This window comes from Sturnira hondurensis, unplaced genomic scaffold (genome assembly GCF_014824575.4).
Source record: "Sturnira hondurensis isolate 20B ecotype Veracruz unplaced genomic scaffold, ASM1482457v3 Scaffold0008761, whole genome shotgun sequence".
NCBI lineage: Eukaryota > Metazoa > Chordata > Mammalia > Chiroptera > Phyllostomidae > Sturnira > Sturnira hondurensis.
The window spans coordinates 1564052-1583418 of record NW_028081392.1 but is presented as its reverse complement, the minus strand read 5'-3'; the positions used below and the strand labels follow the sequence as shown (position 1 = coordinate 1583418).

General features: G+C 53.9%; 1 protein-coding gene across 4 annotated transcripts in view; it reads right to left on the bottom strand.

Moving 5' to 3' along the window:
• The window catches only part of CHST3 (carbohydrate sulfotransferase 3), a 36208-nt gene that overhangs the window by 6674 nt on the left and 10167 nt on the right, over positions 1-19367 (bottom strand). For all 4 annotated transcript variants that reach the window (XR_005067859.1, XM_037055834.1, XM_037055836.1 and 1 more), the window contains exon 2: positions 48-274. Coding sequence is in view for 3 of the 4 variants with exons in the window: in XM_037055834.1 (XP_036911729.1) it covers positions 48-187 (140 nt within the window). In the remaining variant the exon portion in view is untranslated. The remainder of the gene's footprint in view (positions 1-47; positions 275-19367) is intronic.

Genomic DNA, 19367 nt, shown 5'->3' with positions numbered 1-19367 from the left:
TCTCCCCCGCCCCCTTGATAAGGAAGACTTGTGAATGCACCCCTCACCTTGATATGATTTTATTTTCCTTTTCGATAAAGACAAAAACCACCACCACAAAAGCCAGGAAAAGGGCATATTTGCTCCTCATCCTCAGACTGTGCAGAAAGTCTCGGCAGTCCTGGGGCAAAGCAAGTCCTTTCTCCATGGGGAAGGGCGGGGCCGTGGGCACTCAGCTCCGGGGCGTCACTCAGGACGGGCTCGTTGTCGTCTTCAGGTGGGGGACGCCCTCATCCTGTGGAGAGACGGGCTGTCAGCACACCCTTGTCTGCGGATGAGAGCGTAGAGGAGCTTCTCCACCAGGCTTCTGAGGGTCCTGGCCCTGCTTGGCAGCCGGACCCCAGAAGCACTCTTGACATGGACTCTGCCCCAAAGAGACTTGAAATCAGGTCATTTAAACTACTAATGAGCCCTCTGATCCACCCATGACACCTCTATCAATTTATTCTTTGACCAAGCCCTGGCTGGTGTAGCTCAGTGGATTGAGCGCGGGCCTGCGAACCAGACGATCGCGGTTCGATTCCCAGTCAGGGCACATGCTTGGGTTGCAGGCCAGTTTCCGGCAGGGGCCAGTTCCCTGCAGGGGATGCATGAGAAGCAACCATACATTGATGTTTCCTTCCTCTCTCCTTCCCTTCCCCTCTAAAGATAAATAAATAAAATATTTAAAAAATTTATTCTTTGACCTCACATGTGACTCAAGAGCAAGTATATGGAAAAGAATGCTCCCCGTAGTACAAATGTTTGAAAAAGCAAAAGACTGCAAACACCCAAATAAAAAGTGATGGGGGAGGACCTACAAATGCTGACGTGAATAATCTATGTATTGTAATTTCAGGTACACATAGCAAGCTGCAGACACAATACGTTTATATAGAACAGGGTTTCTTAACCTTCACACTACTGATATTTTGGACCAGATAATTCACTGTTGGGGGAGCTCTCCGGCATATTGTAGGATAGTTAACAGCATCCTTGACCTCTACTCATTAGAAGATGTTCGTAGCATCCTCTCTGCTCAGATGCAACAATAAAAAATGTCTCCAGAAATTGTCAGATGTCCCCTAGGCGGGGGGTGGAGGGGGTGGGGGAGGCAAAATCATCCCAGGCTGAGGGCCTCTGATGTAGTGTAGCCCCATTTGAAAAAATGGGATTTTTTTTTTCAGTGAGAAAAATGTGGATGCTGAATGCGAAAAGACTGTGACTATGGGGGTACACATGGCCTCCTGACAAGGACTGGGGGTTCCAGAAGGGTGGGGTGAGTCTTACATTTGCTGTAGAACACTGTGCACTGTTAGGAATTTTACAGTGTGTCAATTTTTAAGAATTAACTAAAGGAAAAAAACCCACCATAGCACATAAGTTCTAACAAAATCCTGCTCATGGCCTTGGCCTTCAGGCCTCTGGGGGAAGTGTCCCCTGGGGCAGGTTGGGCTGCCCGGCCCCAGCAGTACCTGGGACTCTTTCATAAAACAGCCCCCCTTGTAATGCTTGTCCAGTGTTGACCATCCCTTCCTCGAGGGCAGGAAGTTTGTCTTTCATTTTCCATTAGCATCTGGAACATAGGAGACACTCACGCACAGTTACTAAGTGACAGAAGGGACAAAGGAACAAGTCAAACAGAGGTCCCCAGCTGTGCAGGGCAGAGTGGTGGGGCGGCAGGCAGCAATCTCTGACGGGGTGCTGGGGGTGCTTCCTGGTTCGGGTGGGTCAGGGGGGCCAGGAGGGAAGAGGGATGCAAGGACAGCTGCAGGGCCACCGGAATAATCCTGCCTCTTCCAAATTCTTCCGGGCCTTTTCCCATGCACTCATTAAAGAAGCTTTTCCTGAGCACCTACTGTGTGCAGCCTCTGGCCTCGGCACTGGACACACAGCAGTGAACAGGCAGACCCGGTGCATGCCCTCAGGGGGCTTACACCTGTACTGGAAGGGCCAACTGCAATGCTCTGGGTAGCTAAAGTTTATTGAATGCTTCCTGCTCTATGCCAGGCGCCATGCTAAGCACCTGATTTGCATCTCCCCATCAAATCCTCACAAAAGGCATATTACAGACGAGCAAACACAGGCTGAAAGAAGTTGAGTAAGTTGCCCAAGGTTCCTCCAGCAGTGGCCTGATTGCCCCTGCCAAATTAAGCTCATTCGGGCCCTTAATCCTTCCCAGTGACCCCCACTGTAGCACATGTTGGGGGGGGTCTTTCTAGCTGATGGTCTGACTGTCTCTTTCCCAGACTGCAAGCTTCCTGAGGTCGGGACCAGCCTCTAGAATGGCACCCGTCACAAACCAGCTGCCAACAAACTGGGGATGAACGGACTTGTCAAAGCGGGTGCCCGCCCCGGGGCCGGGCACGCTGCCGGCCTGAGTCTGCAGGATGACTGGCAGGGCGTGTTTCCCACGCACCCTGCCCGATTAGCCTGTGATGGGGGTGAGGCTGCCCGTCCTACTGAGAGGCTGAGACCCCACACTGAGTCTGCAGGGCACAGGCATTAAAATCCCGACTCTCTGCTCTCGGCTGAGAGTTGTCTCGGTCTGAAGGTATGAGGGAAGCAGAAGGAACCAAAACCTGCAGCCCTGGGTTCCGGTCCTTTCTGCATGTCTACCAGGCCATGTAACCCTGTAGAAGTGACTCGACCTTTCTGGGTGTCAGTTTCCTAACCTGTAGCATGGAAGGTAGTACCTACTACGGCATAAGGTTGCTGCGAGGAACAGCATCTGGGCACGGCGAGTGTTCAGTAAATACTAGAGGGGGAAGAAAAGGCAGGGGTGGGGGTGGGGGGCGCCTTCTCTGTCTTCTCCCGTCTGAGTCCACACCTTCGATAAGATTGAGTTTGGTCGCCTAGATGACAAAGCTCCTGAGCTTTCTCCTCCCCTCCCCTCCTGGCTCTGTTTCTGAGTTGCCACCCAGGTCTTGCCCCTCCTTGAAAAGAACAGGAGTCCCGAGGACTCTCCCGGTGTTGCCCTAAAAGGCAGACGCAAGGGTGAAAACTCTCTGACCTGAAACACAGGGCAGGCTGTTGGCTCCCTTGGCCGGCCCCAAAGGCAGGTGAGGGAGGTGCAGAGGCCCCCACGGGAATGGGGGGTTCCCAGACTCAGGGCGCGGAGGTCACCGGTGCCAGGAGGTCACCGAGTCCTGATCAAGAAGGACAGGGCCAGGATACGGTCACCTGGCAAAGCTCCAGGCAGAAGCTGCCCTACAGGAAGCCCTCTGCCAGGTGTGGGTCTGTGACATCTGTGACAAGGACAAATCTTCATGCTCCTTCCCTCCCCAAACCAGCGTGCACAGGCCAGACCTGCCTCCTTGCTTCACTCATGGAAGAACAAAAAAATTTCTCCCTTCTCTTGGTGAATGCCACCCACCAGGGGAGTCCTCAACGACGCCTTTCCAACCCACAGCACCCAGCAAAGATGTGACAGCCAAAGGACAAGTGCCACCCCCCATGAGGCTGCCCGAGGTGATGTTTCCAGGGCCTCTGGGCCAGTGGTGAAGGTCAGGGCAAGGGCCGGCCCAGTTCTGCCTGGACGCTGAGTGGTGGTGGGACGCTGCCCTTGGCCCACCTGTATCCTGTACTCAACTCCATGCCCCTCCTCCGGAATCCTTCCTTGCCCCCCAACCGAGCTCCCCTCCCCCATCTCTTTCCCTCTCAGCCACCTTCTTTATTTCTTCTTGACGGAAATGTACTTGTTTACTGCCTGTTTTGGACACCTGAATGCCAGCGCCAGGAGATGACAGTGTCCCTTGCCCTCTCTGGCTTCGTGGCCCAGGCCCAGAACCCCAGCGCCCCACTCCGCGTGTTGGGCACCGGCCGGCGTGCCGTAGCACCTGTGTGCAGACAGAAGAATGTCTTCCCCAAAGCCTTCAGCCCAGTGGGAGAAGCCTAGTCATTCTTAACTCCTGGGAAATATGAAGAAAAAGCAGTTGTTCCTTCTATAAGGGAACCGTGTGCGCAGTGTGTGTGCCTGAGTGTGTATTGTGTGTGCAGATTTGTGCCACAAGCGTGTGCACTGAACATGTCTGTGAGTACTACTGGAAGCGTGTGCTCAGTGAGTGCGTCAGGCATAGACCATGGGTGTGCACTGTGGCTTCACATCCACCCGTCTCCTGAATGATTATTATCGACCTGGGATACCATTTTGAGGATGAAGAAACTAAGCTTTGGGGCTCTCAGTTCAAGCCTCTGCAGCTGTATGCTAAGGATGGGGAGCAGAGAAAACAGCCAAGGGCATTCCGGACAAATCTTCGTGAGGGAACCCTGGAAAGGAAGTGGGCTGTGGGCAGAGGTCCTAAACTCTCAGCGCAGACCTCCCTCATGGCCTCACACAGGGTCCTCACTAGACAACAGTTTTCTACTCAGATGGCTCCCAGGCAGGCCCCCGGCTTCCCTGGGCCTTCCCCCGAGGCTCCCAATGGACTGCAGCCCACACTCCGCTCCTCCTGGGGAAGGTGGGGTCCCAGAGTCTGCTGTGAACGGAGCTCTGATAAGGGACAGGCCCTTCCCGACATTGCATCAGGCAGCAAACCTCCACTCCCGTTCGTGCTCAGGAACAAGAGCAGGGTAGGGATGGCCCCAGCTGTTGCAGGCCCTGCTCACATGGCCTTTCCACCAGGCGGGAGGAGGGGCCACCCAGAGAAGAGGGCCTGAGGGAGGGCCAGAGATGAGAGGAGGAGCTCTGTTCACAGGGATGGCCGCAGTGAAGCCCATGGTGGGAAAACTCAGAATCAATCCCCGGGCTGCAGTGTTGGGAGGCGGGGAGGCGGGGAGGCTGCCCCAACCATGCCATGTTGCCAAAGGGGAGAGCTTGGGAGTTGTCTCTGAATCCACTGGAGAGTGGAAACAGAGGCAGGACAGGCAGAGGGAGCTCAAATGCTGGGCCTGCCTCTGTTGTACATGATCTTCGCTTCGGGAATACAGAAGTCCATCCAGCAGCCTGGAAGGCTAGGTTCTGTTTCAGGTAGTGACACCCAGAGATGGCTTGGGAAGGACCAAAGCCCCCATTACCTTGAGCTTAGCGTCTGACAGGTGAGTGCCCAGAGGCTGTCAGATGAACAGTGAGTGAAGGAAGAAGAGAAGAAATGAAAGAATGAGGAAGTAAATGAATGCGTGGCTAGTGCTCCCCCGTGCAGCTTCGGGCTATGGTTAGTCTCACACCCAAGCACCCTTGCATCCAGGGACTCCAGCTTCCTCTTCCAGTACAAACCCGTCTATGACCTTCTACCAGCACCCGTCCAACCTCAGCCAAGACAGAATTGAAACAGCCACAGGTGAAGGTATGTGTCACCTGACTGGCACAGGACATCCAAAAACTTGTGAGGAGCTGCGGGTCAGAACCCCGAGGTGGCCCACACGGCTGAGAGCCCCAGTGGTGGGGGTGGGGCCACCACAGGCTCAGGGAGCCAGCCCTGCCTGCGAAGGAGCCCGGCTGCCCCTCAGCGCCGCTGTGCTGTGCTGTGCGGGGGCCTGGGGGAGCACACTCCACCTCCATTTGACACAGTCATTTCATCGGGGCCCACGCAGCTGTGTGCGCGACATATCCTGTGCAAACCCGAAGCCGACAGCTGCACGAAATACAGGGCCCGAGAGAACAGTCCCAAGCCTCCCAGTCAGCAAAGGTACTTCCCATGCCTCTGACGCTGAACCCTGGGCCCTGGGCCAGTTTGGAACTGACCCACTGCTCTGGGCTTGGCTGCATTTGGCTGATCAGGAGCTGCAGTGGGGGCTGGCGTCCAGGACGCCCATAACCATGCAGCAGGCAGCCTGGTGAGCAGTCTGCTGGCTCGTTTGGAACTCACCTGGATTCTGGCCAAGAATGTGCACCCAGCCCTGGAAATCCAGCATGTCACCAGCAATGTGAGTGTCCCACCAGAGTGGGCATGGGCAGTGCCTGGGCACAATGAATGCAAGCCACATGGGGGCTAAAAATGCCGCGCATCTACAGAGACAGAACATTAACCGACGATTCTTTGCATTTTATGCCTTTCTGTATTGTGTGAATTCACGATGGCCAAGCACATGTATCACTTTAAGAAGTTTTCAAATCTAATATCACTTTGCAAGTGGTGAGAAAAGTGCATTGGACAAGGGCGGGCTTGAGGCTGGGAGACGAGTTAGTTCTTTTTGCAACGGTCCAGGAGAGAGGCGGCACCCTGAGAGGCGGTGGCGGAGGGCGGAGTGGGAGGGCAGACACGTGCAGCGCTAAGGAAGCTGGTGCTGTTCCCGTGACAGACACGCGTGCATGAACCGTGAGGACTGCACCCTGCATGAAATACGCATGCACGAAAGGGCAAATAATGTCTGGTTCCGCTTACCCGAGAGGCCTAAAGAAGTCAAACTCACCGAGACACGAGGTGCAGGGTGGCTGCCTGGGACTGGGGGAGGGGATGAGATTAGAGTCTAATGGGGGCAAAGTGTCAGTCTGGGAGGAAGAAAAAGTTCTGGAGATGATGGTGGTGATGGATACACAACAGTCTGAATGTATTTAATGCCACTGAGCTGTACATTTAAAAATGGTTAAAACAGTCAATTTTGTGGTCTATGTATTTTCCACAGGAAAAAATACATAAATAAATACACAGTGATGCCTGTGGGCAACGGGAAGTAGGGAGATGGAGGCTCTAGGAGGACCCCTGGCTCTTCCCTTGGACAGCGGGCTGATTCTTCGCTGCGCCCACAAGCGCCTGGCACAGTGCCTGGCAGAGCGCCTGGCCATGGCAGGGCTCGACAGGATCTGTAAAGTGAATGAGTGGATTCATACACTGTCCTGAAGAGTTAGCCGTGGTTTCCTGGAGCTTGGTCTTCTCCCCGCCAGTGCTCGTGTTGCACTGGACACACAGAGGGCACCATTGAAGAGAGGGTGTTGGCATGGAGTTAATTTATTGCACAGAAGGATGTTCATCACGATGCTGCACGGACAAAGGACACACCACCACCTACAGGAGGATTCCATTTTGTAGGAAACTGTGTGTGTGGACACACACAACCTACGTTGGTATATACAGAGACAGACACTCTGGGAGGGCGTGAACAAATTCACGGTGAGTCTCCCGGCAGCTGTGGATACACTTGACTTCCTTGCTTTTTGCTTATTGTTTTTGAAGCCCCGTGATCTTTGGCAAGGAAGTGAAACCTGAGTGGCTTCCTCATCTGCAAACAGGGACATTTACAGCATTGACTGTAAACTCAGTGGTCACGAGGAATTCAATGAGAAGATGCTAGTGAAATGTTTAATCTAAGCTGAAGATGCGGTAAGTGGAAGCACTCACCTTTTCTTTACAGCTGCAGCGGATTTTGTGCCTTGCGCACTGTGGCAAGTGTTGGAAAGGGGCGGAGACTCTCGCCCCCTAAAAATATCAAAATGAAGGAAACGGAGAACCTGACCTGACCACCAGCTGGAACTGTTCCTCAGGCCACCACCCACTCATTTGTGGATGGCATTTGGCTCTGGGCATCTCATCCTGGGCTCTTGGCCTCCTCTGGAGTTAAACTCAGTGACCTTCCCTATCCCAGGCACTGCAGCCACCGGTGGCCCCCAGGATGCAGCCAGAGAGAGACCCAGAAACACCACAGGCCCAACCCTCAAGGATGCTCTCTTCCCCGCTTCCCCGGAGGCCAGAGCTGCTCACAATTCCACAAGGCCCTGCGTGGCCAGGAAGGGCTGAGTGCTCTGACACCAGTGTGGCCACAGGAATGACAGGAGCCGTGGGGCAGGGGTGGGACAAGGACCTTTGCAGTGCAGCCTTCTCTACTCTGACTGTTGTGGCTTCAGGCCTCAGAGCTGCCAGGCTGAGGACAAGCTGAATGCCCATGGCTTTTGCCCTGAAACAGAATCATGTCCTCAGCGGCAGTCAGGCCAGCAGCCTTACATGAAGCAGCTGGCCTTTCCAACTTCAGTTGTTCTTGGACAAAACTTTCTTATCCACCCTTCCTCATTTCTTATCTGTAGAACTTGAGTCTCAGAGACAGGAAGTGCTTGGCCACAGTGTGCAACTGCACAGTGATCAAACTCAAACTGCTATGTAGGTCTCCTGTCTCCCAGGGTAGGGGTGGCCCTGCCCAGCTTCATCACCCTGACTCTCACACTGTAACCCACTCAAGAGCCTTCCACACAGGGATGGCAAATGCATGACACACATTCCACCCCTTGGCAGGCCTGTGCCTGGGGCAGACATCACTAATCAATCATCGTCCTCTCCAGCTGAGACTAGATGAAGCCTCGTAAGCCTTCTCAATGCCTTGCCAATCCATCAGAGCTGGCCTCTGAAGTAAAACTGATTTGCCCTCCCAAATGTACAGGATCCTGAGTGGCTACCAAATAAAATCCCTCAGCATCCCTTAATTCGGCACTCTGCCCTCTGGCATCGCCCGGCAGCGCCAGCTCAGATCTCAAGTCCCCTCTCAAGCAGACCCTCCATTCAAGCACACATGTCTTGCACATCCATCCTCTAAGCCTTTCATTTAGCCGATAAAGCCCATTACTGAACAACATACCAGACAACAATTAGCAGTGAGGGTACTACAGTTAACGCATCAAAATTTGCCAAAGACACATTGCTTTGCAGCTCAGTTGGTAAGAACATCGTCTTGATACAACCTTGCCCCAAGGCTGTGGGTTCTATCCCCACAAGGACTGCAAAGGACAAGGGAATAGCACGTACAGCACATACGAGAAGCAACCAATTAATGCATCGATAAGTGGAACAACAGTCCTGGCTGGTGTAGCTCAGTGGATTGAGCGCAGGCCTGCGAACCACACGATCGAGGTTCGATTCCCAGTCAGGGCACATGCCTGGGTTGCAGGCCAGTTCCCAGCAGGGGACTCACAAGAGGCAACCATACATTGATATTTCTCTCCTTCTCTCCTTCCCTTCCCCTCTAAAGATAAATAAATAAATAAAATCTTAAAAAAAAAAGATAAGTGGAACAACAAATCTCTACCCCACCCCTCAAAATCCATTTAAGAAAGAACTGCAGTGGATGCAAGGTGCTTCCATCCTCCCCTCCACTTGGCTTTGCTTTTTCTTGGAGAGGGGAGGGGAGGGGAGGCAGAGCTGCAGAGACCCAAGGAAATCGCACAGAACTGCTGCCAGTCCGCTCTGCGCCACAGCTGGCACGGGGCTCTACATGGCTAATTTTATATTATTACTCACATGCCTTTATATGTTTTTATGAATAAGAGCCAAAATTAAAAAGTCTCCGGGCTTCCCCACAAACTGTTTTTTGGGGTTTTTGGAAAATGTGGGCAAGTCCACCGGAGTGTGCCTTGAGTGTGAACACAGTCTAGTATGGGTATTAAAGTAGAAAAAGACTGAGGCCAGTTGCCTAAAGAAAACCTCTCAGGACAAATGGGAACGATACATGGCGCCATTTCCCACACATTAGATTGAAAACAAACTGTTCTATGATACACCGTGTGGGTGGAGTTCGAGGAACCAGCTTGGTTCCCCATCAGGTCCCCACATGCACCGCCCCCCCCCCACCCCCCGGTCTCCCTTGCAGTTAGGTTGGGGCCGTAGGACCAGGTTCTGACTGGCGGGATGTAGGTGAAAGTGGTGTATACCACTTCAAGCCCTGGACCTTAAAACGCCCCACACGTTCCCCTGGCCCTCCCGTTCCCTGCTGTCACAACGCTGGAGGCCATACGTGCTGACTGCGTAAGTCCAGGCTGCCAGCAGCCCGGGTCCTGAGCTGCTGCTTGGAGAGCTGCCCCAGCAGCCTTAGTTGTGAGGCAAGTGAAAAACAAGACTTCGCTGCGCTGAGCCACTGAGACACGGGGGTCTGGTTGTTACCACAGCACAGCCTAACACACAGGATTCTCTCATAATGCCGATAGGAGAGTCCGTTTTGAAGGACAATTTGGCAAAACCATCAGAATTTTAAATACGCACAATCCTGGGCAGACCCTGGAGCTCCACCTCTAGGGATTGATCTTGCAGATACTCTTGCACAGTCATAAGGACACGTTATGCCAGCAAACTGTTTATAACTGAGAAAGGCTGGAAATGACCTTAATGTCTGTGAACAGGCAGGGGGGAAAGACGAATTAGATAAATGGTGGTACCTTTATCGGTGCAATACTCTGTAACGACTACAAAGGAAGAGGCGGCTCCGTACGGGCTGATACGAAATGCTGTTCGAGATGTAAGTGGCACAAGTGAGGGCAAGAGGGTGTGTGGTGTCCCGACAGCTGCAAAAATCAGGGCGGAGACACCCTGTCCTGGGACAGGCTTAGAATATCTCGGGAGAGAGAAACAAGAATTGGCAAGAGTGGTTGAGGGAATTGGGAATTGGGAATCGGGTGGGAACGGGAACCCACTTTTCACTTACACCCTCCTGTATTATTTGAATTTGTTACCATTTTTATTTACTACCTAGTCCAAATAAAAGGAAGTGGCTATAAGAGAAACTGGAGTAAAGAGAGCGCATGGAATTGTGCTCCAGCCCGCTGCTCTGTACAGCAGGTCCTAGAGCAACGGCGCGTTGTTTCCTGTTGCTTCGTTAGAACGTTAAGGAAGGAGAAGTTGGTTCCCAGCCAGGGCCACCGTCTGTGTGGCACTTGCATGTTCTCCCCACGTCCGTGTGGGGTCCTCCGGTTTCCTCCCACACCCAAAACGTGTGCACGTGGGGTGATCGGCCTCTCTGTGTGTGACCGTGTCCCTCTGCAGAAGGGTGCACTGTCAGGGCCGTGGAGGCTGGCCCTGTGCCCTGAGCTGCCGGGACAGGCTCCGCTGCTTGAGACCCTGAGCTGGCTGGCGTAAGCGGGGTGAAAAAAATCCTTATTTGTTTTTATGAATCTTAAGTGCTTCTTATTTCAAAGTTTAATAGAAGTGTCTTGGATCTTTATTTAGAAGTTTGGTGATGTTTTTGGGGTCAGAAATACGTTGTGGAAACTTAACTCTTGTTTATATATCAATTAGCCTATGGTGAAATTGGCTTCATTGCATGTCATTTCACTTAAAGTCGCAGCTTCCAAAAACCCATTGACGACATTAAATGAAGACTTACTGTTTACTTTAGTGGCAAGTTGTCCAAGAAACTTTGTGACAAACTTCACCCAGTGCAAGCGGAGGAGCTGACCGGAAGGGGTTTACAGCACCGTGAACCAGAGTGCTATGGAACTGGGGACAGCAAATGTTGCTCGCCCCATGAGCCCGAGCCAACTGACGGTCCTGGCCGCCGGGAGCACGATGATGAGAATAACTCTGAGGTCGAGCTTTTTTCTGCGGTCTGGACACACCTGAACATGGCTGCTGCCGAACTGTTTCCGTCTTCCCCGCTGGGAGGGCAAACCACCTTCCATACTCAGGCCCAGGCTGATTGGCAGGAAGTGCCCGCCTGGGGCGCTGCACTTGAAAAGGTGGGAGATATCCGGAGGAGAGGAGTGGGGCGCTGCCTGCTGCTGCCCGCCGTGGCCAGGGGGCCAGCATGGCTGTGTCCCACTTGCTGAGCCTGCGTGAGCACGGCTTCCAAACCCGGAGCGCATGGGGGAATCGCCTGGGAAGTTTCAGAAGTCACTGAGGCCTGGGTCCCACCCCAAGAGGTTACGACTGAATTTGTTTTGCTTTGGTTTGGGCGAGATCAATCGTCTGAAGCTCCCCAGCTGATTCTAACCAACCTAGAATCCAAAGATGGAGAGCCGCACCGAGGGGCGCCCAGCTTGCCCAGGCCCCGGTTCAGCAGCCAGGCCAGATGGGCGGGGGGTTGCCACCTCTTGCTGACCAGGGACAGATGGGATGCTGGAGGAACAGGAACATTGTTCCTTGTTTTACTCGGGGCATCAGTGCTTGGGGGAGTTTCTAGGCCTGTGTTTTTGTGGTCCATTTAAAACCTGCTTCCCTATACTGTGTTGTAAAGGAAAAAAGTCAGGGTTTTTTTCCTTCCCATGTAGGGAAAAGCCTAGTTCTTCCCACCGTGGGTTTCTTCCGCGTGTGTCTCCTTTACTTTTGCACAGAACACTACTTCTGGTCACCACGTGTAGGGGTTCCCCTGCAACGACAAGTGAGTCTCTGACAAACTGTAGGGTGTGCAGCAATTTGACTCAGTTCTGACACAGTCTGGGTGGACCTGGTGTCAGCGCTCGTGGGCCAAGGGCTCTGTCCCCACAGTGGCCGCTCCTTACCCCAGCCACAGCCGCCCCAGCGAACCAGAGGTACTGCAAACGCCCTCAGTAAATCACAGGGCTCCAGGGGCTCCCTACCGGGAACTGGGGCCTCACACACGGGGTGCTACTCAGCAGTAAAAAGGCAGACTGTTGATACGCACAGCAACCTGGATAAATTTCAGGGGTATTAAGTTGAGTGAAAAAAGCCAATCTCAAAAGGTTACAACTGCACGATTCCATTTCTATAACATTCTTGAAGTGACAACATTCTGAAAGAAGAACACATTAGTGTAGCCAGGAAGGAGTTACGGGGGGGGGGGGAGGGGGGCGGGGGCAGGAGGACAGTGGGCAGGCCTGTGTCAGGGCAACGTGAGGGACCCCTGTGGTGCCTGGTGCGTTTGCATCTCTCTGCAGCAGCGCCCACGCCCTGGGTGTGATACTGCACTGCCGTTGTGTATGCTGCTTCCGGCGGGCAGGCTGAGTCATGGGCTCATGGGGTCTCTCTGTATTACTTCTTAAAGCTGCGTGTGTATCTACAATTATCTCACGACTTAAAACATTGAATTAAAAAGAAAACGAGCTCCCACAACAGTTGGCAGGGTTTAAAGAGGTCTTTGGAAACTGGAGCTAGAGGTGGGTAACGACCAGACTGAGCAGAAGGGCCTGCTCCGGGCAAAAGAGTAAATCGGTTGAATCCGATCTGGAACCGTGCGGCATTTCCTGGAATTACCGACTGGTGACTCTCCTGGGGTCTATTCATAGGCAAGGACAGACTTGGGGGCTTTTGGAGGGGGAGGCTGAAGAGGAGGCAGGATTTGAGGAAGTTCCATCCTGACAGTAGAAAAAGAGGGGGCGGAGCTCTGGAGGGAACCCTCGGTGTCTGACCCCATCCCCACTGGTGGGAAGACAGAGCAGGAGCTCCAGTCAGAGAGGAGCTGGGAGCAGGCACACAGCCCCTGTGAGATCCCCCAAGACTTGATACCCAAGCAGTGTGCCCGGAGATCCCTGGGGACCTCAGCAGGGAGCCAGGCACAGCCCTGAGGGAGGTGACTGGGCAGCCAGGCGGACTGGGCGGCCCTGGTGCTCACAGGTGGGTGAGACCCAGGGACATCTGGGTCACCTTCGAACTACGCGTGGGAGTTAGCAAGGGGCAAAGCAAGCTGCCGGCTGCTTACGGCAACTCTGCAGCTCCCAGGCAAGAGGGAGGAGGAGAAGGGTTTGGAGAACTAAGGTGGAACTTTTAAAAAATGAAAACATTTGAAGAAGTATCTAGTGAACCTATGGATGACAGCAGCTCCAGTTCCACAAGCAAATTCATTTGCCAAGTCCTTGTTCTGGGCCAAGCGTGGGAGGAGGCACTGGGGACTGAGAGAGGGAAAGACACAGCCTCTCCTAGCAGAGCTGAAGAATAATGGAAGTTCACACTGAAAACGGACCGGGCACTGTTCCAAACACTTTGCACACATGGATTCGGCCCTCAGAGCAACCCCATGAGGAAGGTACAGTAGTACCTTCCTGGATAATAATGCATAATAACCACCACCTCCATCTAAGGCGATCAGAGGCCAAACAACTTGTCCTCAGTTGCAGGGCAGAGCTGGGATTAGAACGCAGGCAGCCTGGCTCCAGAGCCCACGAATCAACCGCTGCGTTGCATTGCTGAGCAAGCAGCCAAAAGCAGGAGCTGCACAGCCGCGGGCAGCTCCGCATCCGGGCCAGGAACTGCTCTGCCAGGACCTGTCGCCAACTTGCCGTGTGATTTTAGACAACTCTCTAGACCTCTGTGTATCTCACACTCCTCCATGCAAGGTCTTGGACAGTCTTGAAAGGAACGTGCTTTAGGGGCACGAGGCCGTATCTCACCTCCCAGGAAATGGGAGCCTTCTGGCCCTCCCAGATAAGCAGCTGCTGCTGCCGGCCCCAAACCTGCGGTTCTCTAGCTGCAGGTAGGCCAGATCCCAGAGACGGAGCAGGCCTGAGACAGCACTGTGAAATGCAACTTCCTGTGGGCTCTGTTCCTCCAGAATCAAGTTCAAACTCTTCCTTCCACGTGGTGCTTCACCTGGAAGCAACCTGGCTTACCCTACCTTTCCTATTGGTCTCCACAGCCACTTTCCTCTGCCCCACAGCCTCCCTCTGGCCAAATGGGCCCCACTATTAACAAAGGACATGAGGACAGAATGTGGCAGGGCTGGGATTTGAACCCATGTCTGTCTGCCTGCAAAGGGGGGCTGTGTGGTGAGGGGCAGAGAATGCTGAGGAAGTAGTCAGATGCACCTGAGTTCTCCTTCCAACTCTGCTGCTCACCCGATGTGCAATCCCGGGCAACTGCCTCATCTGTGGAACACTTACTAGTAGCCCTGTACACATTACCACAGTCTCAGTGGCTTAAATCAGCGCATATTTATTACCTTGCAGTTCTGAATGTCAGAAGTCCAGGTCCAAGATCAGTCTCTCTGACCTAAAATCACAGTGTCAGCCAGCCTGTGTTCCTTCTAGAAGCTCTAGGCCTCCTTGCCTTTTCCAGCTTCTAGAGGCTGCCTGCTTCCCATGGCTCCTGGCCCCTTCCTCCATTGTGGAGCGGCAGTGGCTGGTTGAGACTCTGACCTCTCCTGCCATACATCTCCTTCTTACAAGGACCCTTACAATGACACTGGGCCCACTGGGGAATCCTGGGTGATCTTCCTATCTCAAAATCCTTAATCACACCACCAAGTCCCTTCTGTGGGCACCGTGTGAGGGGCAAAGTACTAATATAGGGCCAGCTACAGGGGCAGGGTATTTTTAGGGTGTACGGTTATTTTTACGGTGGCGTTATTCAGCCCCTCACAGGCACCCACCTCATGAAGTGGGATGCTACAAGGCGAGTGCTTGGCACTGTCTAGCTGACAAGAGGCCCACGACGCTTAACAGCAGCTGGGCATGCAAGTCACTGAGAGCTCTGAGAAAATGTCAGTGCCTGGGGTTTCACTCCTGAAGATTTGGTTGGGGAGAGGGGTCTGTGGGTTGGAATTTTTACAAGCTCCCTAGTGACCGTTGGGCAGGCAGGGGTGGGGTTCCCTATAAGCACTGAATTCATGTTCACAGTTATTCTTATTCCCCACAGCTACTTTGCACTAACCTCAGTGACCAGGAGCTATTCAATAGATGATTGTTGGATTAGACCGGACTGAATCACTCCTGGGGCCCCAAACTGCCCCTGGGGTGGGGTGGGAACAGTGTGAGGATTTCTCACTGCTGCATCAGGGCCTGAAGAACGAGGTTCTGTGGGCAAGACAGAGGCTAAGGCCTCTGAATCAACCTCACACCCAGAAATGGCTGCCTGGGGGGCTGCAGTCCTTCCTCCTCCCCCAAAGTCCAGTCAAGGGGGCCGCCTGAGCAGAATCCAGCCATCAACGGGCCATTGTTAACAGAACAGAGGGGCTCTGTGCCTATTTAACACTTCCCTCCCTCACAAGGCTGCTCCCAGCTGAGGCCTGGCTTCTGGGGGACTGCAAGGCTGGGGAGGGGGCCGTGGAGGCCCCCCAGGCTGTGAAGGGGGAGGACAGGGGTGGGGGCTGGTTGGAAGAGCAGAGGCAGCTTAGAGCACAGGCCAACCCCAGGAGCCAGGAGGCTGGAAAGTCGGGGTGCTGATGCGGGTGTTTAGCTGCAATGCCAGGAAGAGGTTCCAGTTACAGCTGGGCATCCAGAAGCCGCCAGGGAAGCCCAGCAGAGCCCAGCAAGCCAAGGGGACAGCTCTCCCCATGGGGCGGTCATGCCTGACCCACTTTCTTCCCTTTTGAAAGGACAGAAAGATGAAATCCACATGACAAATGGCACCTCTCACTGGCTATACAAGAAGAGTGTTTTCAAAAGGGCTGGGAGGGTTTTAGTTTTGTGGGCTTGGGACATAAGAGGCAGGTCATTCAGCCAGGGCAGGGCATACATGTTTCTTTGCTAAGCAGAACTTTTCTACCCTCAGCACTTGATGTTAGTAGTGGGATCTGGATTGCAGGAGGGCGGGGTTTAGGATCCCAAAGACAGTGCCTGACCAATACCCTCAAAGACGTCAGAGCCCCACTTCCGTGCTAGCCATTGGCAATTCTCATTCGTTGAACAAGGCAAACCTCTGGTAGTTTCTGCCAAAGGAGGGTGGGGTGTTCTGGGAGGGTGGGGTCTCAAAGCGGGGTCCTGGGCCAGCAGCGGCACCTGGGAGCTTGGTAGAAACGCCCCTCCCCAGACCTCCTGGGTCAGTCTCTGGGGGTGAGCGCAGCAAGCCCTGCAGGTGAGTCTGACGCACGCTCACGTCTGAGAATCATTCTTCTAGAGCAACATTTCTCAGACTTTTGTGCGATCAATCGGGCAGGTCGGACAAGCTTTCGTTGTTTAAGAGCATAGAGCACAACTATGCAGGACAGAAAAGTATCAGAGTGCATTACATGTAACAAGGACATGTGGGTTTCATAAGACTTTGTTTCACTTACGTGCATGTGGCTCTGCCTGAGGTTTTGACTGAACAGAAGAAAAGGGTTGAAAGCCACTGTTCCCAAGCTGGAACCTACCAATTCCAACCAGCTCCCTTTCCGAATTTGTCTGAACGGGCCACCCCCCACAGTGTGCTCATATCGGGGGAGAGCCGATGGGGGGCTGCTTTCGGGGCAGACTGCCTCTTTGCCCTGCTGGCCTAGTGTTAAATTAAATTGTGTTCCCCCCACCCCCATTTGTAAAACTTTCTGTCTCTCCACCACTTCCTCTTCTTTGTATACATATCTCCAGAAGTGTGTAGACCCAATAACTAACCCATTACCTCTCGGTGGAGAGACGGAGGGGTGATTTGTTGCTTTCTTCACTGCGTTTGTCCATTTCACTTGAACTTTGCATACTAAGCATCTATCATTATTATAAAAACAATAACGTCACCACTTACGAAATTACAGAGGGTCCATCTTTGTATGGAAATACCGAACAGGGAAGGCAGTCCGGTGGGCTGCCCTCCCCCATCTGTGCCCGGCCAAAGTCTACCCCCAGCTGAGGGCAAACCCCTGCTGTGCCCAGAGCCATAACCAACCCCCCCAAGAGGAACACTGTCCTCCCACCCCCCACACACGCCTCTCACCCTCTCTTCCTCGGAAGGCATTTTCGCCCCTCGAAGCTCTCACACCAGCCCTGGGCACAGCCTAGATCCTTACCACCTACAGACTGACCTTCCCCGGCCCTCCTTTGAGGTCACCATCCAGATGAGAAAGGGAGGTTCTGAAAAACTAAGCCACCTGCTGAGGTCACCCAGGTAGAGGTGCAAGGCAGGAACTTGAAAGGCAAGGTCTGCTGATGTAAATCTCAGCCCATTGCTCTCCTGGTCTGGCACTATTTCTCTGCCTCCAGCAGCTCTTATCACTTTGCACTTTGCATTAGAATTATCATTAGCTGTAAGGCACTGATAATAACTAAGAAAGTCAAAGGGAGGAATACAAAAAGGATGCTAGACAAGTTGGTGAGGGGAGAAGAGAGAATGGGGGGGGGGAGGGAAGGGTGGAAAAGGGAGGCTTCAGGTCACACTCTGCGAAGGGAGTGAAGGCAGACCCTACCCACGTGAGCCCCCACACAGAGGGTCTGGTCAGATGACCACGGCCAGGCCCCAGCTGCAGGCCCCTGCCCAGCCAGACAAGAGGGTTGAATGAAGAAGGAGCAGCGGGGCACACAGAGTTAACCAGGGGCCTGGCAAATGCCCCCCCCTCCAGCCCCCACCCAAGCTGATGGGCTTGCTGGGATTGCAGGGGAAGAGGGACGAGAGGGCCTTGGTTGTGTCCCCGATGTCTTGTGGGAGGAGTTGAAAGGGACAGCTGAGGCCAGGGCCAGGGGTGAGGGCGGAGCCTGGGAGGGACAATGGCTCCACCAAGTGCTGAGGCAGTGTTCACACCACAGTCCTGGGCGGGGCCAGACTCTGCGGCTGCATCCTGGACTGCGCCTCGGTTTGACTAGTGGAGCAGGAGGTCTGATGAGCATGACTTTAGTTGTTTTAAAACAGGACAAGGTAAAAGCAGCTCACACACAAGAAACTGCTAGTGCTGGTGTGCTCCGTGGACAGAGCGGGCGGGTGTCTGGGGAAGGTGTGGGAGAGACTGCCGTGTGCCCCTTTGTACCTTCCCACTCATGTACCACGGGCATGTATTATGTTATAAAATGTAATCAAACTAAACAAACAAAATAAAAGCAATACCAGTTTTCTACATGTAAAGGTAGAGGCTAAGTCCTTTCAAGGTGAGACTCTTATTTTGGAAAAGTCATTTTAACAGGCTGCTGAAGGTAGGCAGCAGCAGGGCCAGAGACGAAAACCTGGGCGCAGTGAGAAGCAAAACTGCCCCCCTGGTCTGACAGTCTACTGTCTCCCTGAGAAAAGGGACAAGTCTCCAGAAACTTCCTGTGGTGACTGGGCCTGCGACTGGGGAGGAGGGAGTGACTGCTTCAGTCCCCTCCCTCCTGCAGAGGCCTGAGGGGGCCTGGGGGCTGAGGGGACAGTGCCAGGAAAAACTGCCCTGTGGATGGCAGTATCCTTGGGGATTCCCAGATGGCCTTGGGGTGGGCAACTGAAACTGCCCCCACCGTGTGGGACTTGGACATTAAGAAGACGAGGGACCCACCCCTGAAGGCTGCAGCCCCTCAGAGCTCGGGGAGTCAGCACCTGCCCACTGAGAGCAGGCCGCCCATCACATGCTGGGCGATCGTCGAGGCCAGGCCCCTCACGGACACCTTGTTTCCGGCCCTTCCAGGGACAGGCACTGCCAGGACCAGGGTGGATTGGCCCTGGGTGGGGCTCAGAGAAGAAACCTGCCCCTACAGTCCCCAACCAAAACCTGGGGAAGGCCCCTATGGCTTCACAAGTGTTTCTGGAAAAGTGGTGACTGATGCCTAACTGAAGTCAGAGCTTTTCTTTCACCCCAGAAGGTCCCTGCCATGAAGCGCCGGGGGAACTGCAGGCCTGGGAACAGAACAGAGCCAGCCAGCCAGCCGTACTGCTCAAGGTCAGAGGGCAGGCCGACTCCTCCCTCCCCTGCCTCTCTCTGCAGACAAAACTGGAGTCTCAGCATCTCTCCCTGCAGCCCAGGGAGTTCAGGAGAGCCAGAAAACCTCTCAAAGCCTCAGTGTCCTTACCTGGAAAATGGGGGTTATCATGCCTCCCTCTCGACTCAGTGCAGGCTGGGTCGTCAGCCCCTGCACGGGCTGCTCAGGGCAGGTGGTGTGGGAGGGAGTGGAGTCGCAG